Source organism: Plecotus auritus (genome assembly GCF_963455305.1).
Source record: "Plecotus auritus genome assembly, chromosome: 7".
NCBI lineage: Eukaryota > Metazoa > Chordata > Mammalia > Chiroptera > Vespertilionidae > Plecotus > Plecotus auritus.
In genome coordinates this window covers 131,500,059-131,520,444 of record NC_137774.1, presented here as the reverse complement: position 1 = coordinate 131,520,444, position 20,386 = coordinate 131,500,059, and the positions used below count along the sequence as shown (strand labels likewise).

Sequence of the window (20,386 nt, the reverse complement as noted above, 5' to 3'; positions counted from 1 at the left end):
TCTCCCCAGCTGCTAGCACCGGCTTCCCTCTGGCACCTGGGACCCGGGCCTTCCCTCACAGCCCTGGCTTTGTCTGGAAGGTCGTCCAGAAGGACGTCTGGTCTAATTAGCATATTATGCTTTTATTATTATAGATAATCTACACTTTTATGACATTATTAATATCTATGTGCCAGAAACTGACCTTTTAAAAATATTAATTCATTTAATTCATAGAACCTCCCTTTGAGCACTTTTATAGAGGGAGAAAGGAAGGCCATAAGAAGTTAAGAAACTTGTCTGAGGTGACAAGCCAAATTTATATCCCAGGAAGTCTGATTTGGAGCTTATGCTTTCCTCATCACATGATCCTGCCTGCTATGTGGGTAACATATATGTTTTCTTTTTCCATATATCTGGAATCAGTCATTCCATATGATTATTCTTCAAATAGTTTTTTAAAACAATATTAAGAGGTCATTCCATATCAATAATTTACTTCTTCCAGATTTCTTAAAAATTGTTTCATATTATTCCCTTGTTCAGATGCACCATAATTTAAGCATGCCCTTATTTATGGGCATTTAATTCGCTATTGCAAATATTTTAATAAATATGCATGCAATACAATTTTTATGTGTAATTACAAATTTCTGCAGAATAGATAGTTCAAAACAGAATTGCTGAATGAGTGAGGATGCTCATCTTACATTTTGACAGATAGTGCAAAGTTGGCACATTATCACTCCCTTCTTGAAATATTCTTTGCTTGGCACTGGGGACACTGACCTCTTGGTTTCCTTCTACCTTGTGATTTTTCCTTCTTGGCTTCCTCTGCTGGTTCCTCCTCATCTCCCAACAGCTCAACACTGAGTGCCCCAGGCCTCAAACTTTGGACTACTTTTTCCCCGCTAATTAGACTCACTGCCTAGGAGATCTTATCCAGCTCCTTGGCTGTAAATACTATATACTCACCAATGACTCTTGAATGTATATTTTTAGCACCTATCATATCCCTAACTGCAGGCTTTTATATCCAGGAACCTAATGGACATTTCATTTGAATGTCTGTCTATAAGGCACATTTAACTCATTTTTCCCTTAACCTTCCCCCTGCCTGCCACTTCCACATCTCAGTCAATATTGGCTTCCATTGTCTCAGGACAAGAACCTGGAGTTCCTCTTGACTCCTCTTGCTCTTGAATCCCATGTTTAATCTGTTAGTAAATCCTACTAGCTCTGTCTTCAAAATGTATTCCCAATCAACCACTTTCACCACCTCAACTGCACACTTTAGCCCACGCTGCTATCATTTCTTGACTGACTTATTGCTATAGCTTCCTGATTAATGCTCACTTAGAATCTGGTCTCTAAACAGCAGCTAGAGTGATCTTTTAAAACTTGTGAGTCCAGCCCTGGCCGGTGTTGCTCAGTGGATAGAGCGTCGGCCTGCAGACTGAAGGGTCCCGGGTTTGATTCCGGTCAAGGGCATGTACCTTGGTTGCAGGCACATCCCCAGTAGGGGGTGTGCAGGAGGCAGCCAATCCATGATTCTCTCTCATCATGGATGTTTCTCTCTCTCTCTCCCTCTTCCTTCCTCTCTGAATTCAATAAAAATATAAAAAACAAACAAAAAAAACTTGTGAGTCCAACTTCCAGTTTTAGAATAGATCCAAAGCTTTGACCATAATAACTTCCAGGCCTAAATGAATCCGCCCCCCCCCTTTCCTCTCTAATCTTATCTTTCTTTAAAAAATATATATTTTTATTGATTTCAGAGAGGAAGGGAGAGGGAGATAGAAACATCAATGATGAAAGAGAGTCATTGATCGGTTGGGGATTGAGCCCACAACCCAGGCATGTGCCCTTGACTGGAATCGAACCCGGGACCCTTTGGGACCCTTCAGTCTGCAGGCGAATGCTCTATCCACTGAGACAAACTGGCTAGGGCTCTAATCTTATCTTAATACTAGAGGCTCAGTGCACAAAATTTGTTCATGGGGGGGTGTCCCCTCATCCAGCCTGAACTCTCTCCAATCCAGGACTCCTTGGACATCCCTCTCACAATCCTGGACTGCTGGCTCCTAATCACTCACCTGCCTGCCTGTCTGGTTGCCCTGAACTGCCCCCCCTGCCGGCCTGGTTGCTTCTAATTGCCTCCCTCTGCTGGCCAGGTCGCCCCCAATTGCCCCCACCCTGCTGGCCTGATTGCCCCTAACTGCCCCCCTGCTAGCCTGGTCACTCCCAACTGCCCCCCCTGCTGGCCTGGTCACCCCACGCAGCGTGCTTGTTCAGTCATTTGGTCGTCCCTCACTACCCCCTCCTGCTGGCCTGGTTGCCCCACACAGCCTGCTTGTTCAGTCGTTTGGTCATCCCTCACTAACCCCCCCTTGCCGGCCTGGTCGTAGGCAGCCATCTTGTGCGGTGTGAGGGTCAATTTGCATATTACCTCTTTATTATATAGGATCACTCTTCAGCTCCTTCCTCTCAGCTCCAGCCACACTAATATCTCTGCCGTGGCACTTCCCATTCCCACTATCTACTGTTTCTTCTAGATAGCTTTCTGACTTGTTCCCTTACTTCCTTCAGATCTTTACTCACCTTATCAGAGAGGTCCTACCTGCTTACTCTATGTAAAATAGCATCTTCCTAACCCTATCACTTTCAATCCCTCTTACCCAAATTTATTTTTACTGCACTTAAAACCACTTGCTTTGCATATTTAGTTATTTGTTATTCTCTGCCCTACCCCTAATTATCCAGAATGCTAGCTCCAGGAGAGCAAGAGCTTTTGTTTGTTTTGTTCACTGCTGTATCCCTAGGGCCTAGTATGACACATTGCACGAAGTAGGTGCTAATAATATTTATTGAGTGAATGAGTGAATGAGAACATGGACAAACTCTCTAGTCTATAGCAATTTATACTCCTATCAAAAAGTATATGAGTATGTCCATTTTCTCATACTCTATAAAACTAGATATTACTGATCTTTAAAATATTTTCATTCTAAAAAGGATATATTGTTTTGATTTGCATTTTCCTCATTACACTGATGTTGTGCAGGTTTTCATATGCTTATTGGTCACTGGTATTTCTTTTAGGAATTTCCTGTTTATGCCCATTGTCTGTTTTACTGTAGGGTTGTTTATCTTTGTAGTATTGATTTGTAGGAGTATCTTGTATATTATGACTATCAATCCTTCATTTCCTATATATATTGCAAATATTTTTTCCCAGCCTGTCACTTTTCTTTTAACTTTGTTAATAGTATCATTTGTCATACGGGAGTTTTTAATTTTTAATAAATCTGTCAGTCTTGTGCTTTATGGCTTTTGGGTTGGTTTTACTCAGGAAACCCTTTCTAACTTCAAATTATGAAAGTATTGTCTTGTATTTTTCTCTAGACCTTTATTATTTTATTTTATTTTTTTTATTTTAGGGCTTTAATCCACCTGGAATTTATTCTGGAAATTGTGTGATGTGCTAGTGTAGTTTATTTCATTTCATGCTGATCTAGTTGACTTCATATTTATTATTGACTCATCCACACTTCCATCAGTGATCCAAAATTCTTTTCTTTATCAAATATTAAATTTTAAGATATAAATGAGTCTATTTCTAGACTCCATATTCTAATTCCTGATTGGTTTTTCTTTTTTGTTACAGTAATATCGATTCTAATTATTACTAGTGGTCTTTAGTTGATTTTGATACCAGATAATCCTACCATTCATTAATGTTTTTTTAAAAATTAACTACTTCTCTACATTTTATTTTTAAAATAAATTTTAGAATCACTTTACAAGTTTTATAAAAAACCTAGGATTTTTTTTCATGTCCTAAGTCAAGTTGTAGCATTCTCTTGACATGATGATAGGTATTTTCTTGGATATTTGACAATTTTTGTTCATACTAGGAATGATGTATTTTCCGGTTATGATTTGATTATTGCTACATTTGTAAAGTTAATGATTTTTATCTATTGATTTTTTTTTTCTGGTCACTCTCTAGGAGGCTTATCTATTACTTTTCTGTGGATTCTTAGATTAAGCAAACAATGAAATCATCTGCCATTTTATCTTTTATAAGAAATTTCTCCAGGCAGAGAGCTGGGACACTTGTAGAGCTCACCTTGTTTATTTCTCTTCTCTTAGAGATCACTGTCCTTCACTGCCTGTGTCCAATATCTGAAAACCCCGATTTCGTGAATTTTTGTTTGGTTTTATAGCTGTTTAACACGGGGCTGTGTGTGTGGGGGGGGTGTAAATCTAGTCCAAAGAAACACTTAGAAGAATGCCAAAATTCTTGGAGGGTACCAGTGTGTCCCTCCATTATATGAAATGAAATTTAATTCATACAGATTTTAAGTATATGATCATCAATTTAGGTGGTCTGTCTCCAATCCTAAGGTTGGGAACACAGCAACGGGAGAATATGATTATCTCATAGAAATGTCGGACAAGAAGTATTAAAGGAAGAGTCACTAAGATTTGTAGCAAAAGTATGGGGTAAGGTGGTATGCTTCTGCTCCTGCTACCTGATGCAAAGGCAACAAACTTTCTTCTTCTGAGACTTGCTAAAGTCAACCTATGGGAAGCAGGAGTTCTGATGGAAGATACAGAAGAGAGGGCATTCATTATAACAGCTTTAAACATGCACAGGCTTGGCATGGAAATAACTATGAGGGCAGAGATTGTGACTCATTCTGGGAAATATGTCAGGGAACTTTTGTTACATTAATAACAAAGGCTGAGTGGATAACACCCTCCCTGTCTCCTTCCTCCTTTTCCCTCTTTTCTGCCGACATTGTGAGTTTGCCATGTGTCTGGTGTTAAACAGGAAGTGGATATTGGATGCATTTTTTTTTTTTTTTTTTGGCAAAAAGAATGACTCCAGTACAGTCTTCAGTCTCATATTTTCTAGACCCCCAGGATAAGAAAGAGCAATTGTACTGCCATGCAGCTTTCTCTAAAAGCTGTGGTACCTCCATTTCCAATTTTTGGTCAAAGTCCTTTGATTTCCAGCAACAACCCTGAGAATATGGCCTAGTACCCTCAGGCTGGAACAGCTTCTAAAGCAGTGGCCATGAACTCTGTCCCACCTCAGCTATTCTTCTGGGCAAGCTGATTTTGGACATCTAGCCTCCAGATCCAGACGGTGAGAGAATACACTTCTGTCATTTCAAGCCACCCATTGGGTGGTACTGTGTATGACACCCATGCCAGGAAGGTCTTCCTTTCTCACTTTCCTTCTTCCCACCCTCTTAGTAGAATCCTTCTCTGAGTGGAACTGCTGAAGCTCAGGAACCCTTGATTTCCCCAAAATTGGGAAAGTTAATAAGTTACTTGTACTGCTTTGCAAGAATAGTGCTTTGATATCAAAGTGATAGCTTGCTACCCTGGTAATTTCCTACTGTCAGACTATCAAATTTCTTTCAATTTAGTTTATTAAGCACAAATTACTTTAATACTCTTAAGTCTCTGGAATAATTTTCTTATAACAGATAATATTATAAAAAGAAATAATTTATTTATGAAAAGAATAAGACTTAGGGTAACTTTCAACCCAGAAATCAAGGTGGGAAAAGTCAGAACTTGAGTCATCTGTATGTTTTTTTTCCTACTTTCTCTATGACATTGGAAGAGCAATGATAAACCTTTGAGAACATTTCAACTAGAGCAAACAAAATATGTTAAAATCTCTACAAGCTTAACTTGTAAATAGAAACAGAGACAGGAAGGTGTTTTACTACAGCCAGCTCACCATAACCCCTCCAATTAGTTATAGCATCCATTGGCCATTCCTTGGGCACAAATAAGCAGAAATGCTCTGGGGAGCAAAACCAAATAGTTTAATATAATAAAAAGTATGAGGGCACACAGAGGTCCCACATCTATGAACTGAAAATGGAAAACAAAATGGGCAAGTTGGAAAACCTGAAAAGCAAACATTATTAAAAAGTGAAAAAGAGAAAAGAGAATGAAATCCCACAAATGCTTAATGGTGAAACCTAACATCGTGGAGGTATATGTTGAAAGTGTTAATAAGGAAAATGGAACCAGCGGGATCTAATAACTTACTTTTGATGCTTTGGCTGCAAGAAGGGGAAGGGATTTAGCATCATTTAAACTGTAACCATTTAAAAAAAAACAGCAGGCTGTGTAAGTACATGTGTTAACATATGCATGCGTGCTTCCCCCCAAATAAGGTCTCTGAAAGGCCCAGGAACCTTTTCTGGCCTGACAAGTGCCTGATATTCTTCTGCTCCTTATTTCTTAGGGCTACTGGCTTTGTTGTGCTTTGACCTGCATTCACGGAAGGGGAGAAGGGAGTGTTCTACTGCTCATCTAGGAAGTGGAGAGGGGCTGGAGGTGGTTCTGCCAGGAAAAGGGAACAGGACTATTTTAAGAAAACTAACTTATACAAAGGAACACACTGCTGGAATTCTCAACATGTTTTTATTGAATGGAATTGAAAATCGAGGCCCTAAATCGCATAAAACAATGTCCACTTGCAAAACAAAGTGAAGATATGCTATAATTAAGTAGCGACTTAACAAAGAAGTATTGGCCTTGTTTTGATTTACCAAGGAGATGGTTAGTTTAAAAAGGAGAGAAAATAAAAACAAAAATTAACATTGTATAAAGAACATTTTATGGTCCTTAGAATCATATTTTTTATAGAAAGTGGAAGGAAAATTTTAATGAACTTTCCTTACTCAATCTCCCTAGCACAATATTACTTTTTCTTTCATAGGTTGTACCTTTGTTTTATATTAGTTTATTTAATGTTTATAATAAGAGCAATACATGATCATTGTAAAAATTCTAATAATACATATATATAAAAAATACAAATTAAAATATTTTATTTCCTCTCCTCTGACTCTATTTTGTAGTTTGTATTTTTGTGCACATTAAATATATATATGTACATTATATATGTGTACATAAATGAAATCATTGTTCCGTCACTTATGGATTCTACCTAACATTCATCATGGACATCTTTCTTTGTGAGCATATACAGAATGATTTTATTATTTCTTGATTATTTTTTATTGATCTCAGAGCGAAAGTGAGAGTGAGAGTGAGATAGAAATATCAATGATGAGAGAGAATCATTGATTGGCTGCCTCCTGCATGCCTCCCATTGGGGAATGAGCTTGAAATCCCGACATTTGCCCTGAATGGGAATTGAACTGTGACCTCCTGATTCATATGTCCATGCTCAACCACTGAGCCACCACTGGGCTCTTTTATTATTTTTAGTATGCATAGTATTCCATTGTATGGATAAGTTAAATTTGTTTAATGGAACCCTTATTGATGAGGAATAACTCCTTAGTTATTCTCATAGTTATTTTTGTAACTTTATTTTATTTTTAATATATTTTTAATTGATTTCAGAGAGGAAGGGAGAGAGAGAAACATCAATGATGAGAGAGAACCATTGATTGGCTGCCTCCTGCATGCCCCCTACTGGGGATGGAGCCCGCAACCTGGGCATGTGCCTTTGACTGGAATCAAACCTAGAACCCTTCAGTCCGTAGGCCAACACTCTATCCACTGAGCCAAACCAGCTAAGCTTTATTTTATTTTTTTAATGTGAGCTTCACATTTGCTTTTTAAAAAATGTTTTTAAATATTTTTATTGATTTCAGAGAGGGAGAGGGAGAGAAAGATAGAAACATCAATGATGTGAGAGAATCATTGATTGGCTGCCTCCTGTAGGCCCCCTACTGGGGATTGAGCCCACAACCCGGGCATGTGCCCTGACTGGGAATCAAACCCAGGACCTCTTAGTCAATGGGATGCCACTCAATGCACTGAGCCACCACAGCTGGGTTATTTCTGTAACTTTAAATAGTATACTTCTACTTCTTGATTTTTTATCTTTGAACAATAACTTGTATTTTGCTGTGGTAGATGAGGAACTTAGTGTGTGTATACTATCACTCACATTCCTTCCTGTTCCTCCTTCTGATTTTTAAATTAATTATATTATTAATTTTACATCATCAAGATCTATAATATTTAAATTTTGTTCTATAATTAGTCCTCTGTGCTTTGTTTATAGGTCGATTATAAATTTAAACCTAATAAAAGTATGTAATACTAGAGGCCCAGTGCACGAAAATTCGTGCACTTGGGGCGAGGGGGTGGTCCCTCAGTCCAGCCTGCGCCCTCTCGCAGACCAGGAGCCCCTGGAGGATGACCGACTGATGGCTTAGACCCGCTCCTCTGTGGGAGGCGACCCACGAGCCTATCAGGGGACAGCGCCAACCGGTGAGCGGCTGGCCCCGCCCCCAATTGCCCCTCTGCCACCTCCGGTCGCCACTGCCCCCGATCACCGTCCCCTCCCTCTGCCCACTGGCACCCACCTTGGCTGGCCTAGCGCTGCCTGCTCACTGGCCCTGCCCCCCGCCGAGTGGTTGTTCTGTCATTTGGTCAATTTGCATATTAGGCTTTTATTATATAGGATGTATGCTAATGTAAACAAGATTCACTGTTGAACTACAGATTATGATAGAAGGCAATATTACCCTCTGATACACTGCTGTTGAGGAGAGAATATTTTAAGTTAAAATCCTACAGATTCTCTTTTATTTCATACCATGACCATGCTAAGAAAGCTCTTTTAACTGGATAGAACCAGAAAATCTCCAGTTAACGACCAATGGTCACAATGTTTTTGTGTGGTTTAATTCTCAGCTAGTGAACAAATGTGTTCAGTAGACATTTACATGTTAGGTCACAAAGATAAAAGCAATAATCCACACTACAAAAAAAAAAAAAGCAAAAAAGCAATACTCCAAGACCAAGGAAAATTTAAGATATACATCAAAAATGAAATACGTTGGCCTGGCTGGAGTGGCTCAGTTGGTTAATTGTCATCCCATGCACCAGGAGGTCACCGGTTCAATTCACCATCAGGGCACATGCCAGGGTTGCAGGCTCATTCCCCAGTTGGGGGCCTGCAGGAGGAAGCCAGTCGGATCGATGTTTCTCTCTTATTGATGTTTCTCTCTCTCTCTCTCCCTTTTCCTTCCTCTCTCTGAAATCAATAAAAACATATATATATATACACACATATATACATATATACATATAGTATATATACACACACATATACTGTATATGTACATATATATTTTTTAATATCCATATTTTAACTTTTGGGTTTTTGGTTTCTTGAATTTTGGGGCTCTTGAATTTTTGCCTGAGTCAGAGGCCAGCAGTTATCCATGAATTACTTTGGATCTGGTCACTCTTGATATTGACTCTAGGCATCCAAATCAGCCTTGGCCAGGATCCACACATGCCTTTAGGAGGTACAACAGTATCAGAAATTGAAACCAGAGTTAGCAACATTGGGTGGGTATTGGGGGTGGGCATGAGGAGGAGACATAGTACCATATTCAGAATTGTGTTCTGCAGGATCTCTAAAGCTTTAACGATTACTCTTCTATACCATCTAACTTTGGCATTAAAAAAATGTTTTATTTTATGTTGACCTACTCAGTGTAAGCTTTTCTTTTCAGCAAGAGATTTTGCTTTTCTTTTGTCCCCAAGATTAATCACCTGTGGGCAACTATTGATAGTTTTGGTTTGATTGTTCATCAAGGGAAAAGGACAACTATTTGAGATCTGTGGCCTAGGTTTGGCCTGCTCCTCAGGGTTCCATTAACCCTGCAGGTTCTGCTGGTCAGTGCCAGCAGTGACCTAGACACTTCCATTTGTCTTAATTCCTCCCTGTGGCCTTGACTGAGCCCATCCTGCTAATCATTCTGGGAAGTTAACTTGAGTCCCATATGCAATACTTTATTACAAAGCAGAGCTGAGGCCCTTAGATAACCACCCAATTATTTTAGATAAGTGTTTTTCTGGAGAAGATTGTTGAAAGCTTATTAAAACTCAACAACAGAAGCCCTATAGTTATTCGAGTAGTTGGATTCAAATAGGCATAATATAGCTCCCTGGGTGGCATAGCCCATGACAGCTTGTAAGAAAGCAGACTCAGACATGTTCTGTTAGGAAATCCTTAGATCTCCATCCAATATGCAGTCAGCACAAACCAGAAAACTTGGTTATCTCCCTAGGGTTCTATAAAGCCTTGAGGACATTTTCTCCCTAGAAGTTTAAGATTGGAATGGATTGCAGCAATGTGATGGCCTGGAGACATATGTTCAGAGAGCAATGAATGAAGTATTTGTCTAACATGAAAGTTATATATTTATAGGCACAAAAGGGTTTGTGCACTAAAAAAGGAAATTTCCTTCCTAACCTTCCTATCCTCTTCACCAAAACCCAGAGGTCACCACCAATACCAGTGTCTTGAATGTCCTTTCAGATATTTTCAGTGCATATACAAGCATATGCATTTATATTGAAACAAATGGTAGCATGATATACACATATGCATACAGTTCTGCACATATTTAACTTAATGACCTATCTTGATTTTATTCCATATCAATCGTTATAGAACTTACTCATTTTTATGCCTGCATAGCATTCCATTATTTGGATTTATCATAATTTGTAAAAAAACAAAACTCACTGATAAGCATTTAGGTTATTTCCAATATTGTGTTATGAAAATAATACTTTAATACATATCATTGCATGAATTATATTTCCTAATGTTCAACTATATCTGTAAGATAAATTCCTGGAAGTAATATTTCTGGGTGTAAAATATGTGCATTTTTAAAATTTGGATAGTTATCGCTAACTTGCTCTTCAGGAAGATTATACTAATTTAAGCTACCCTGCCCCTGGCAGTATATGAGAGTACATGCCTGTTTTACCCACATCTTTGTCTGCAAAGTGTATTTCATGCTTTTTGATCTTTGCCAATCTGATAGGTTTTAAAAAAAGGTATTATATAATTTTAGTTTGCATTTTTATGGGTAACATTGAACATATGTGAGTAATATCCATATTTACTGCCTCTTTAGTGAACTATCTGTTGATATTCTTTGCTTGATTTCTTATTGGGCTGTTGACTTTTTTCTTTTTGATTTGTTGAAACTATTAATATATTGAAGAAAATAAAGCTACTTATATATTGACAAAATTAGTCCTTTTCTATAATAAGAGTGACACGTAATTTTTTCACACTTTGATGTTTGTCTTTTGACTTTGTGATAAGAATTTTTTTCATAAAGTAGAATTTATCAGCATTTTATTATGACTTTGAGGTTTTTATTTATTTTTAAAATATCATTTTAATAGTATATATATGTATTTATATTCTCCAGTGTTTTCATCAGCACATTTACGGTATTGTTTTTATCATTTAAATCTTTATTCCTTATTTTGATATAAGGTGAAGGGCATTCTATGTAGATAACGTGAGGAGTTTTTTGTTAGTAGTGTCTGGATTGTAGTATTTCCTATTAGTTTCTCTTCTAGTAGGAACTGTGAGAAGCAACCTGCTCAGTAGTGGAGGGCAGCAAGGAATCCTGATGGTTGAAATGTAGTTGGACATGGGACAGTGACAGTTGTAAGTTTTAAGATTATGGCAGTGACAGAGGACTGGTCAAGGCTGGGCAAGTGGCAGAAAGTAGGATTTGAGGTGGTAGTGAAGACCACTTAGAAAGCCATTTCAGCACATCACAGCTTCAAGACGAGCCTCCACAGAGGCAAGAATAGCCCCTGAGGGCTCCCAGTGAGCCACGGTATTCCTGCAGGTTGGCAGTTGTTTGTGCCTTTTTTCCCAAGGCAGCTGCAGAGTACGGGATGACTGTTCTCAGAGTTCAAAAGGGGAACTCCAGTTAATTTAGTGCAGTGGTTCTTTACCCTGGCTGCTGCATTAGCATCTACTGGGAAGATTCTGAGGGGACACTTTAGCAACAGTATTTTGAAAACTCCCCAGGTTCTTCTGATGTGTAGCCAGAGTTGAGAACCATTGTTTAAGGCCAACATTTTGCAGTTCCTTTGAGTCAGGAATCGCCGTGCAAGCTGCCTTCATGCACATGAATCCTAGGATCCTGTTAAATGCAGATTCCAATTCAGGAGGTCTGGCCTGGGCTTGAGATTTTCCCTAACAGGCTTCCATCCAAGTGACCCTGAGGCTGCTGCTTGTCCCCAGACCACACTTAAGTGACTTCAGCATGTTACTCAATGTGCAAAGCGAGAGTCTGCAGTAAGCATTTTTCTGTCTCCATCCGGCTCTCTGGCAGAATTTGCTTAGTGTAGTCAAAAGAACACTAGGGTCAACAGGCCTGCTTTCCATTTCCAGCTCTGCCCCTAATTAGCTGTAAGACAAGTCTCTTAAAGGTGCTTCAGTCCTTCACCCTCTAATCTCTGAAATGGGAGGATTGGACTGGATAAGGTTCCTTTTTTCCTTGCAGGTCCATAGTGTTTTCAGACTCCCTGGGACCAGGTGTTTTCGTGGAATGAGTCTGGCCTTTCTTCCTCCAGGGACTTGGGCCTACGCCCTGAATTTACAATTGACTGGAGGGAATAAAACTAAGAAATGTTAAAAATAAAAATAAGATTTTATGTTAAATTGTAAGCTATAGTAAGTACAAAAAGAACTCGGAGAAGCCAGAGTGGAGAGTTTACTTAATAGTCGGGAGAGATAGGAGTTACTAGGTGTACTGGTTACTAATGCGGATTTTTTTCCATAGATGGAGTTACACATATGTTGATATATATGCGATTTGATATGTATGCTATGTTGTTGTATTGACAGCAAGCTTCAAAACTTCATATGTCAAATTTTCTGAAGATGTTAACATCATAGATATTTTTATGCTTAAAAATGTTGAATTTCGTGCCGAAAAAGGAGCATTTGCGGGAAGTTTTAATTCATTACTTTATTTTGAAGAAAAGTGCCACTGAAAGTTATCGTATACTCCAGGAAGCTTATAGTGAACATGCTCCATCTCAAGATACTTGTGAACGTTGGTTTAAAAGTGATGATTTCGATGTGAAAGACAAAGAACGTCCAGGTCAACTGAAAAAGTTTGAAGACCAACAGTTACAAGCATTATTGGATGAAGATGCGTGTCAAACTCAAAAACAACTTGCAGAAAGATTAAACGTTGCTCAGCAAACAATTTCCGATCATTTACAAGCAATGGGAAAGATTTTAAAGGAAGGAAAATGGGTGCCACATCAACTAAACGAAAGACAAATGGAAAACTGAAAAGTCATCAGTCAAATGTTGATTCAATGGCACGAAATAAAGTCTTTTTTGCATTGAATTGTGACTGGCGATGAAAAGTGGATTTATTTTGAGAATCCCAAACGCACAGAATCATGGGTTGATCTACGTCAGTGGTCGGCAAACCGCGGTTCGTGAGCCACATGCGGCTCGTGAGCCACATGCGGCTCGTGAGCCACGGTTTGCCGCTCTGTTGACCAATGAGTTTGCCGACCACTGTCATATACTACCCTTTACCTCTTTGCACACAATATGCCACAATTGCCTAATCCTCACAGCTTCCAACTACACGGTAACGTTTAGTCTAGTCCAGTGGTCAGCAAACTCAATAGTCAACAGAGCGGCAAACCGCGGCTCACGAGCCGCATGTGACTCGCGAGCCGTGGTTTGCCGACCACTGATCTAGGTTAACCATCAGCATCGACTGCAAGGCCAAATCGCTTCGGAAAGAAGACAATGCTCTACATTTGGTGGGATCAGGAAGGTGTGGTGTGTTAGGAGCTTCTAAAACCAGGTGAAACTGTTAATACTGATCGCTATCAACAACAAATAATCAATTGAACCGTGCTTTGATTGTGAAACGACCAGAATGTTCCAGAAGACATGGCAAAGTAATTTTGCTTCATGATAACACACCATCACACACTTCAAAACCAGTTAAAGACACGTTAAAAGATCTTGCCTGGGAAGTATTAACCCACCCACTGTATTCACCAGACCTTGCTCCTTCAGATTACCACTTGTTCCGATCGATGGCACACACACTTTCTAAGTAGCACTTCAAAACGTACGAAGAAGTGGAAAATTGGGTCTCTGAATGGTTTGCCTCAAAACAAGAAAAGTTCTATTGGGACGGTATCCAAAATTACCTGAAAGATGGGGGAAATATGTAGCTAGTGATGGACATTATTTTGAATAAAGCACTTTTGATGTTTCTCTTGAAATTATCGTGGTTTCTTTGATTACAAAACCCGCATTATTAACCCACTGTCCTTGCTGGTCTCTATTGCTGGTGCAGGGTGGTGGTTCCCAGGTTCTTACATTTGTTGTCTTTAAAAAAGTATCCTTAGAAAGAAAAATACCACATGATCTCACTCATTTGGGGGTAATGAAAAACAGTATAAACTGATGAACAAAAAGATAGATACAGAGGCAGTAAAGCATCAAACAGAGTGTCTAATTACAGCGGTAAGGTTAGGGAGAGGTGGGGGAAATAAGATATCAACTGAAGGACTTGTATGCATGCATATAAGAGTAACCAACAGATGCAAAACATTGGGGGGTGAGGGCATGTATGGGAGTGGGGTGGGGGGGCAATGGTAAGATATGTACACATATAATACCTTAAAAAAAATAAAAAAAATAAAAAAGTATTCTTCAGCAATGAAGAACAAAACATATTTTTTTTTTTTGCCTTAAATTAAACCAATGTAAGGGAAAGACCTACTTTTGTGAAAGTAAATGTTTGAAGAGAAACTAAAATGCTATAAATCCTTTTTATACATATATATTTTTTTAAGGCTAATCTTGACTTTTAAGTGATTGATTCTGAAAAGAAAAAACTATAGGCTGAATCAAAAACCCCTGTGTACCTCCTAATATATGCTAATAAACAATATCAGAATTTACCCAAAATGAAATTTAAATTTCTTAAGTTAGAAATAATATTAAAAATGACATACCTCTCTATCTTAACTCAATGGAAAAGACACCAGATAATTTACTTAGATTTTGTAACATAGATACACAGGAATTTTTGACTCACCGCTTTTGATATCAAAAGATATGTATTTTGCATTGTAATTAGGAGTTTCACCAAAATGTAGCTTCCTTTAATAAAAAGTTGTATGACCAGTGCTCAAGTAATAGAAAAATATGAAATAACACAATTATCCTCATTTGATGAATTATATGCAGCATACACAATTTAGCTCTAACTGTTCTTTGAATATCTGAACAGTTGTGTGTTTCCCCCCCTGTATTGCTTGATTAGTTTTAAATTGCAGACTGTCAGTACCTTTTCTCACAAACACGTAGCATTATGGTTTTATTGTATTTGGGAAATCTTTATATAATCAACTATTGATTATCTGTCATACAATAGAGTAGCAAATCTTCTAGTTTTAAACTAATAAACACAATATATGTCATTTTATGCAAAGAATATTTTGGTTTAAGTGACAGAAAACCCAACCCAAATTGGGTGAAGCAAAGAAGGGAGTTTTGAGGGTCATGTAATTGAAAAATTGAAGGGTAGAGCTTCAGCTACAGTTGGTTTAAATACTGTAATCAGGACCTGGTCTCTCAGCATCTCATGCCCTTGCTTCCCTTTGTATTGGCTTCATTCTCAGGCTTCATTTAATTACATGGTGGCTGCCAACACTGGCAGGGTTTTATTTTTCTGTTTCAAATCCAGTAGAAAAGAGAATAGTCTTCTCCTCCCCTGCCCGCCAAAGTCCTGACTCACATTTCATTGGTTCTGATTGGATCATTTGCCCTCTAGTCTCTGAGGCCAGCAGGACTGGTGCCCTGATTGGCCACCAGTGACTGTTCTTAGAGCGGGGGATGGGGGGGGGTTGGGGGGGGGGCATGTCCATGCTGACAGGGGGAGGAGGAAAAGTGTCTACTCTTCCAAAAGAAGTGGGATTGGATACTTAATGTAAAAAGCAACAACAACAGAAAGTACATATCTCTCTATTTACAGCAATGTTTAGTCATCTACATCGGGTAAATACAAAGATTTCAGTGGTAAATGGCCATTTAGGGCTATGCTTTGTGGTTGGATCATGTAGAACTGGAATTTAAAATAATAATTTCATCTATAAAAATGCAGAACCTTAATGAAATAATAAAAGATGTTGGATACCTGATTGCTTACCTTACAGGCAAGAAGGATATTAAAAATATTTAAAAACTTGGGGCAGTGGCATCACCAAGTCATTCTGAGTTGGGTCAGGACAGTCAGAGCTGGTGCTGAGCACCACCAACTGGCAGGGTGCCTTTGGAGTTGCTGGCGGGATGTCAGCCCTGCTAATGGGGAGGCATTGTAAAGGTCCTGCCAGATTTCTCAAAACATAGCTTCTGTGTGAGTTTCCTAACATAGGACCATAAAGAGGGTAGCTTACAACATAGACATTTATTTTCTCAAAGGTTGGAAGTCAGAAATCAAGGAGTCTGTAGGGCCATGCTCCCTCCAAAGGTTCTAGAGAAGAGTCGTTTCCTGCCTCTTCTAGCCTCTGTTGGTTGATGGCAGTCCTTGTCATGCTTTGGCTTATAGATGCACCACCTCAATTCCTGCCTTGTCTCCCTGCGGCCTTCTCCCCATGTGTCTGTGTCTCTGCAGCCAAATTTTTCTGTTCTTATAAGGATATCAATCACATTGGGTTTAAACAATATGACCATATCTTAGCTTGATTACATCTGTACAGACCCTGTTTCCAAATAAGGCCATACTCTGGGGAGACATGAATTTTGGGGGGACACTATTCAACCCAGTACAGTTACCTAAAATCAAATGCTCTTGCATAGTTGGCATGACACAATTTTTAAAGAAGTTTCAATATTAAATTGCTTACAAACACTGTATTTTCTTCCTGTCTTATTTTATAGTTAAAAACTAGATTTTTGAATATTAACAAAAGTATTAAAGGGAATTACAAATTTTTTAGTTGCAATGCTATTCTATATATTTTTTACTGTATCGTATTAAGTAACCACATGTTTCTTAATTATAATTATTTTAAATCTGTTAAAATGTGAATGTTAGTGTGGCAATTTGGTGAAGAATTAATACTTTTTATTAATATGTGAGTATGTAGTGTATGTAGAGGTATTACATTTTTAGACTTTATTGAATTCAAACAAGTTTTGCCTAAAAAAACAGAACTGACAGCAATTAAATGAACATCATCTATTAGTGTATTTAAGAGTAAGTATAAAAAATAGGAGAGAAATGCAACTGGTGAAGGGCTTAGATATTCTATCTTTCAGGGAACATTTAAAAATGTTGGTAATTGTCTTCAACTCTGAAGAATGGCTCTGTGGAAAGAGTATAAATTCTAGAGGGAGGAACTAAGACCAGTGAGTTAAGGTGAAAAGGAAACAATTCAGTGCATTGTAAGACAACACTTTCCAACGAACAATGTCCCATGTACCAAAATGGAGGTGGCAGTGGTGTAAGGGAGTAAAGTGTAGGCTCCTGGAAGTGCTCAGGCAGGTACTGCATGATTACCTCCCTAGGACATTTTAATGGAGAGCTTGCCTTGATCAAGGAATTGAAATGAAAGGTCCCTAGTTTCAAGATTTGTTGCAAGTTTTCCTAAAATTTTTCTTTTTGTATATGTTGTGAAAATCAATATCACTTATGTGACAAGATATTTCTATAAGATATTTCTATGCTTTTTAACAGCGGCCAACCTAAAAGCTTTGCTTTGTGACTTCTGTTCTATGGCGTGCTTAAGGGAAAATAAGGGGGAGTAGGGATTTAATCTAAGAGAAGGAGAAGTATCAATAAGTGAGAAAGGTGGGGAACTAAAACTTCTATTTATTGGATGAGTTTATCCCTATTATCTCATCTCATTTAATATACTTAGTTTTTTATTGCTTGCTTTGGAAGTTATGAGTAGCTGTAATTCTTAGAATGATGAATACTTAAAATAATTGGCATTTTCTTATGTATTTTTTTATGATGGAACACAGGACTGTTCTGATGGATATATGTGCAAAATACATTTTCAAATAAAAAATGGGACAGTGGTGTCACATCCAGGGACATCTGCCCATGTACAGACGTGTCTTCTTATGGAGGTGAGTGATTTACCATGTCATATTCTCCTTTTCAGTCTTTGTGAAGTATACATTTAAAATTTTAAATCTGTTAAATATATATTTTAAAAAATTAACTGTCATTGGATCCCAGGCCTGCTGTCAGAGGAGAAGTGAATATCAATTGTCAGGATATATTTTCTTGTATTTTTTTTGTTTTTTTACTAAATTTTTTTCAGTGGCATTGGGTAATAAAAGTATACAAGTTTCAGGTGTACAATTCTATAATACATCATCTGGATATTAAATTGGAGTTCAACCCAAGTCAAGTCTCCTTCCATCACCATTTATCCCCTCTATATCCTTTTCTACCTCCCTCCACTCCTCTTTCCCCCTGGTAATCACCAACTATTGTCTGTGTCTATGAGGGTTTCTTTGTTTTGTTTTGTTTAATCCTTTCACATTTTTCACCAAGTCCCCCAACCTCCTTCCCTCAGTCTGTTCTCTGTGTCTATGAGTCTGTTTCTATTTTATTTGTTAGTTTATTTTGTTCATTAGATTCCACATGTAAGTGAAATCATACGGTGCTTGTCTCTCTCTGATTGGCTTATTTCACTTAGCATAATGCTTTCCAGGTCCATCCATGCTGTTGCAAAAGGTAAGATTTCCTTCTTTTTCACTGCTACGATATTGAAAGCAGGAATTGTGGTAAAGTTGAAATCTACTCTGAGTTGTAGTGAGCCTTTACCCTTTTGGTTTCCATAGATGCCTTCCTTCCATTGCCTATTGATTTTTATTCTGTGAAATCTCCTAGGACAATACAAATCTATCCCTCTGCTGCTTAACACCTGGCTGGAGACCTCTTTGCCTAGTTTGCCTATAACTCTTTTCCCCTATGCTCTTAAAAATATGCTAGATCTGAGTCTCTGTAGAAGAGACTTTAACCTTGACTTGAAAATTTTGCTAAATTAAATTTTAATGTGGTAATGGCTTAGTGGTTTTCTGGGATATTTTCAATGTAATTTTTATCAAAATGTAAGTAGCCTTATTGTATTTGTTGTTATTAAAAACAATGTTTATATGTTCAGTGTAAACATAAATAATAGAGAAAAAATAAAAATAGGAGAAAAAACTTCAACTGGAGGTAATTACTATTAATATTTTCATAAATAATCTTCCATATATTTCTGTCATGTATACACATACATAATTTTGTTTTGCAATGAAAATGTATATTACAGACATCTTCCCATGTCAGTAAACGTAGAATTCCATAGTTCTCTTTTAATGTTCCCATTACATTCCATCCTTTGGATGCACCATAATTAAGGAGAGCCTACTAGCATACTGAAGTAAAATTCTTGAATTCTAAAATAGAATCTTGGGCTCTAATTGCTTCAACACAAAAGAAGAAATCACTTAGAAATGCTTAGAATTCTGAGTATTCTGGTAAAATGGGTGAAGAAGCTACCCACCCTCCTCTCCCCCAAAGGAAGACCTTTTTCTCATCATCTATTAAATCAGATCCATTTGGCGATCTGGCACTAGCTCCCTCTGCCTGTGTAGGATGCTGGCCTGGAAGTAACTCTCACCAATATAATTTGGTTTGCAAGTTATTCTCGAGGGTATTGTTCTCGGTAATAAATTAAGTGCTCCCAGTGAGTGCTCAAATCTTGATTACTACTTCATGGTTTGAATAACTGACATCAAATCTGAAGCCAAGCATGTTCATTATATATTAACTTAAAAAATACACATGGAAATGATGATTTAAAAGATGAATTACCAGCTTTTGCTTAACAAGTTGGCAGAGATTTGGAAAGCACTAAAAAGTGGTGTTGACAGTGTGAGGGAACTGACACTTTCTGGTTGATGTTTTAACTTCACAAAGTTGAAAGATGTGCACATACTATGAACTATCTATTCCAAATCCAGGAATTTAGCTTCATAAAATATAAATTTTCCAACATTTTTTTTTTATTTTCAACACTTCACAACAAATTTTAAACATATGAGAAAATTGAAAGAATTTTGCAGTGAACATTCATGTATTCATCACCTAAACTCTACAATTAACATATTGCTCTGCTTGCTTTATTATATATCCATTCCTCTATTCATTTATCAGTACACCTTTTTTGATGCAAAACTTTTACAACAAAGTAAATTGCAGGCAAATACTTACAAAATAATCTGAAATGTACACAAATATTTACCTGCAACAATATTCATTTCACCACTATTTATAACAGGATAAAAAGGAAATAACTGAAATGGACAACAGTAATGGGTTAGTTAATTACAGCACATCTCTGTGTCTGGAGTGACAATTTGCAGCTCTAACAAGTTTCCAAAGATGCTGATGCTGCTGGCCCAGGGACCACAGTTTGGGAACCACTGCACTTAGTCTATGATAGAATGCTGAAGCATATATGAGGTGCTGCACAGCTGAGATGGTTCGTT

At 37.9% G+C, this 20,386-nt stretch overlaps 1 protein-coding gene across 4 annotated transcripts in view; it reads left to right on the top strand.

Annotated features, from left to right (window-relative positions):
- Positions 1–20,386, top strand: part of ATG10 (autophagy related 10) — a 219,309-nt gene that overhangs the window by 48,521 nt on the left and 150,402 nt on the right. For all 4 annotated transcript variants that reach the window (XM_080681962.1, XM_080681960.1, XM_080681963.1 and 1 more), the window contains one exon: positions 17,858–17,965. In XM_080681962.1, coding sequence (XP_080538088.1) covers positions 17,858–17,965 — 108 coding nt within the window. The remainder of the gene's footprint in view (positions 1–17,857; positions 17,966–20,386) is intronic.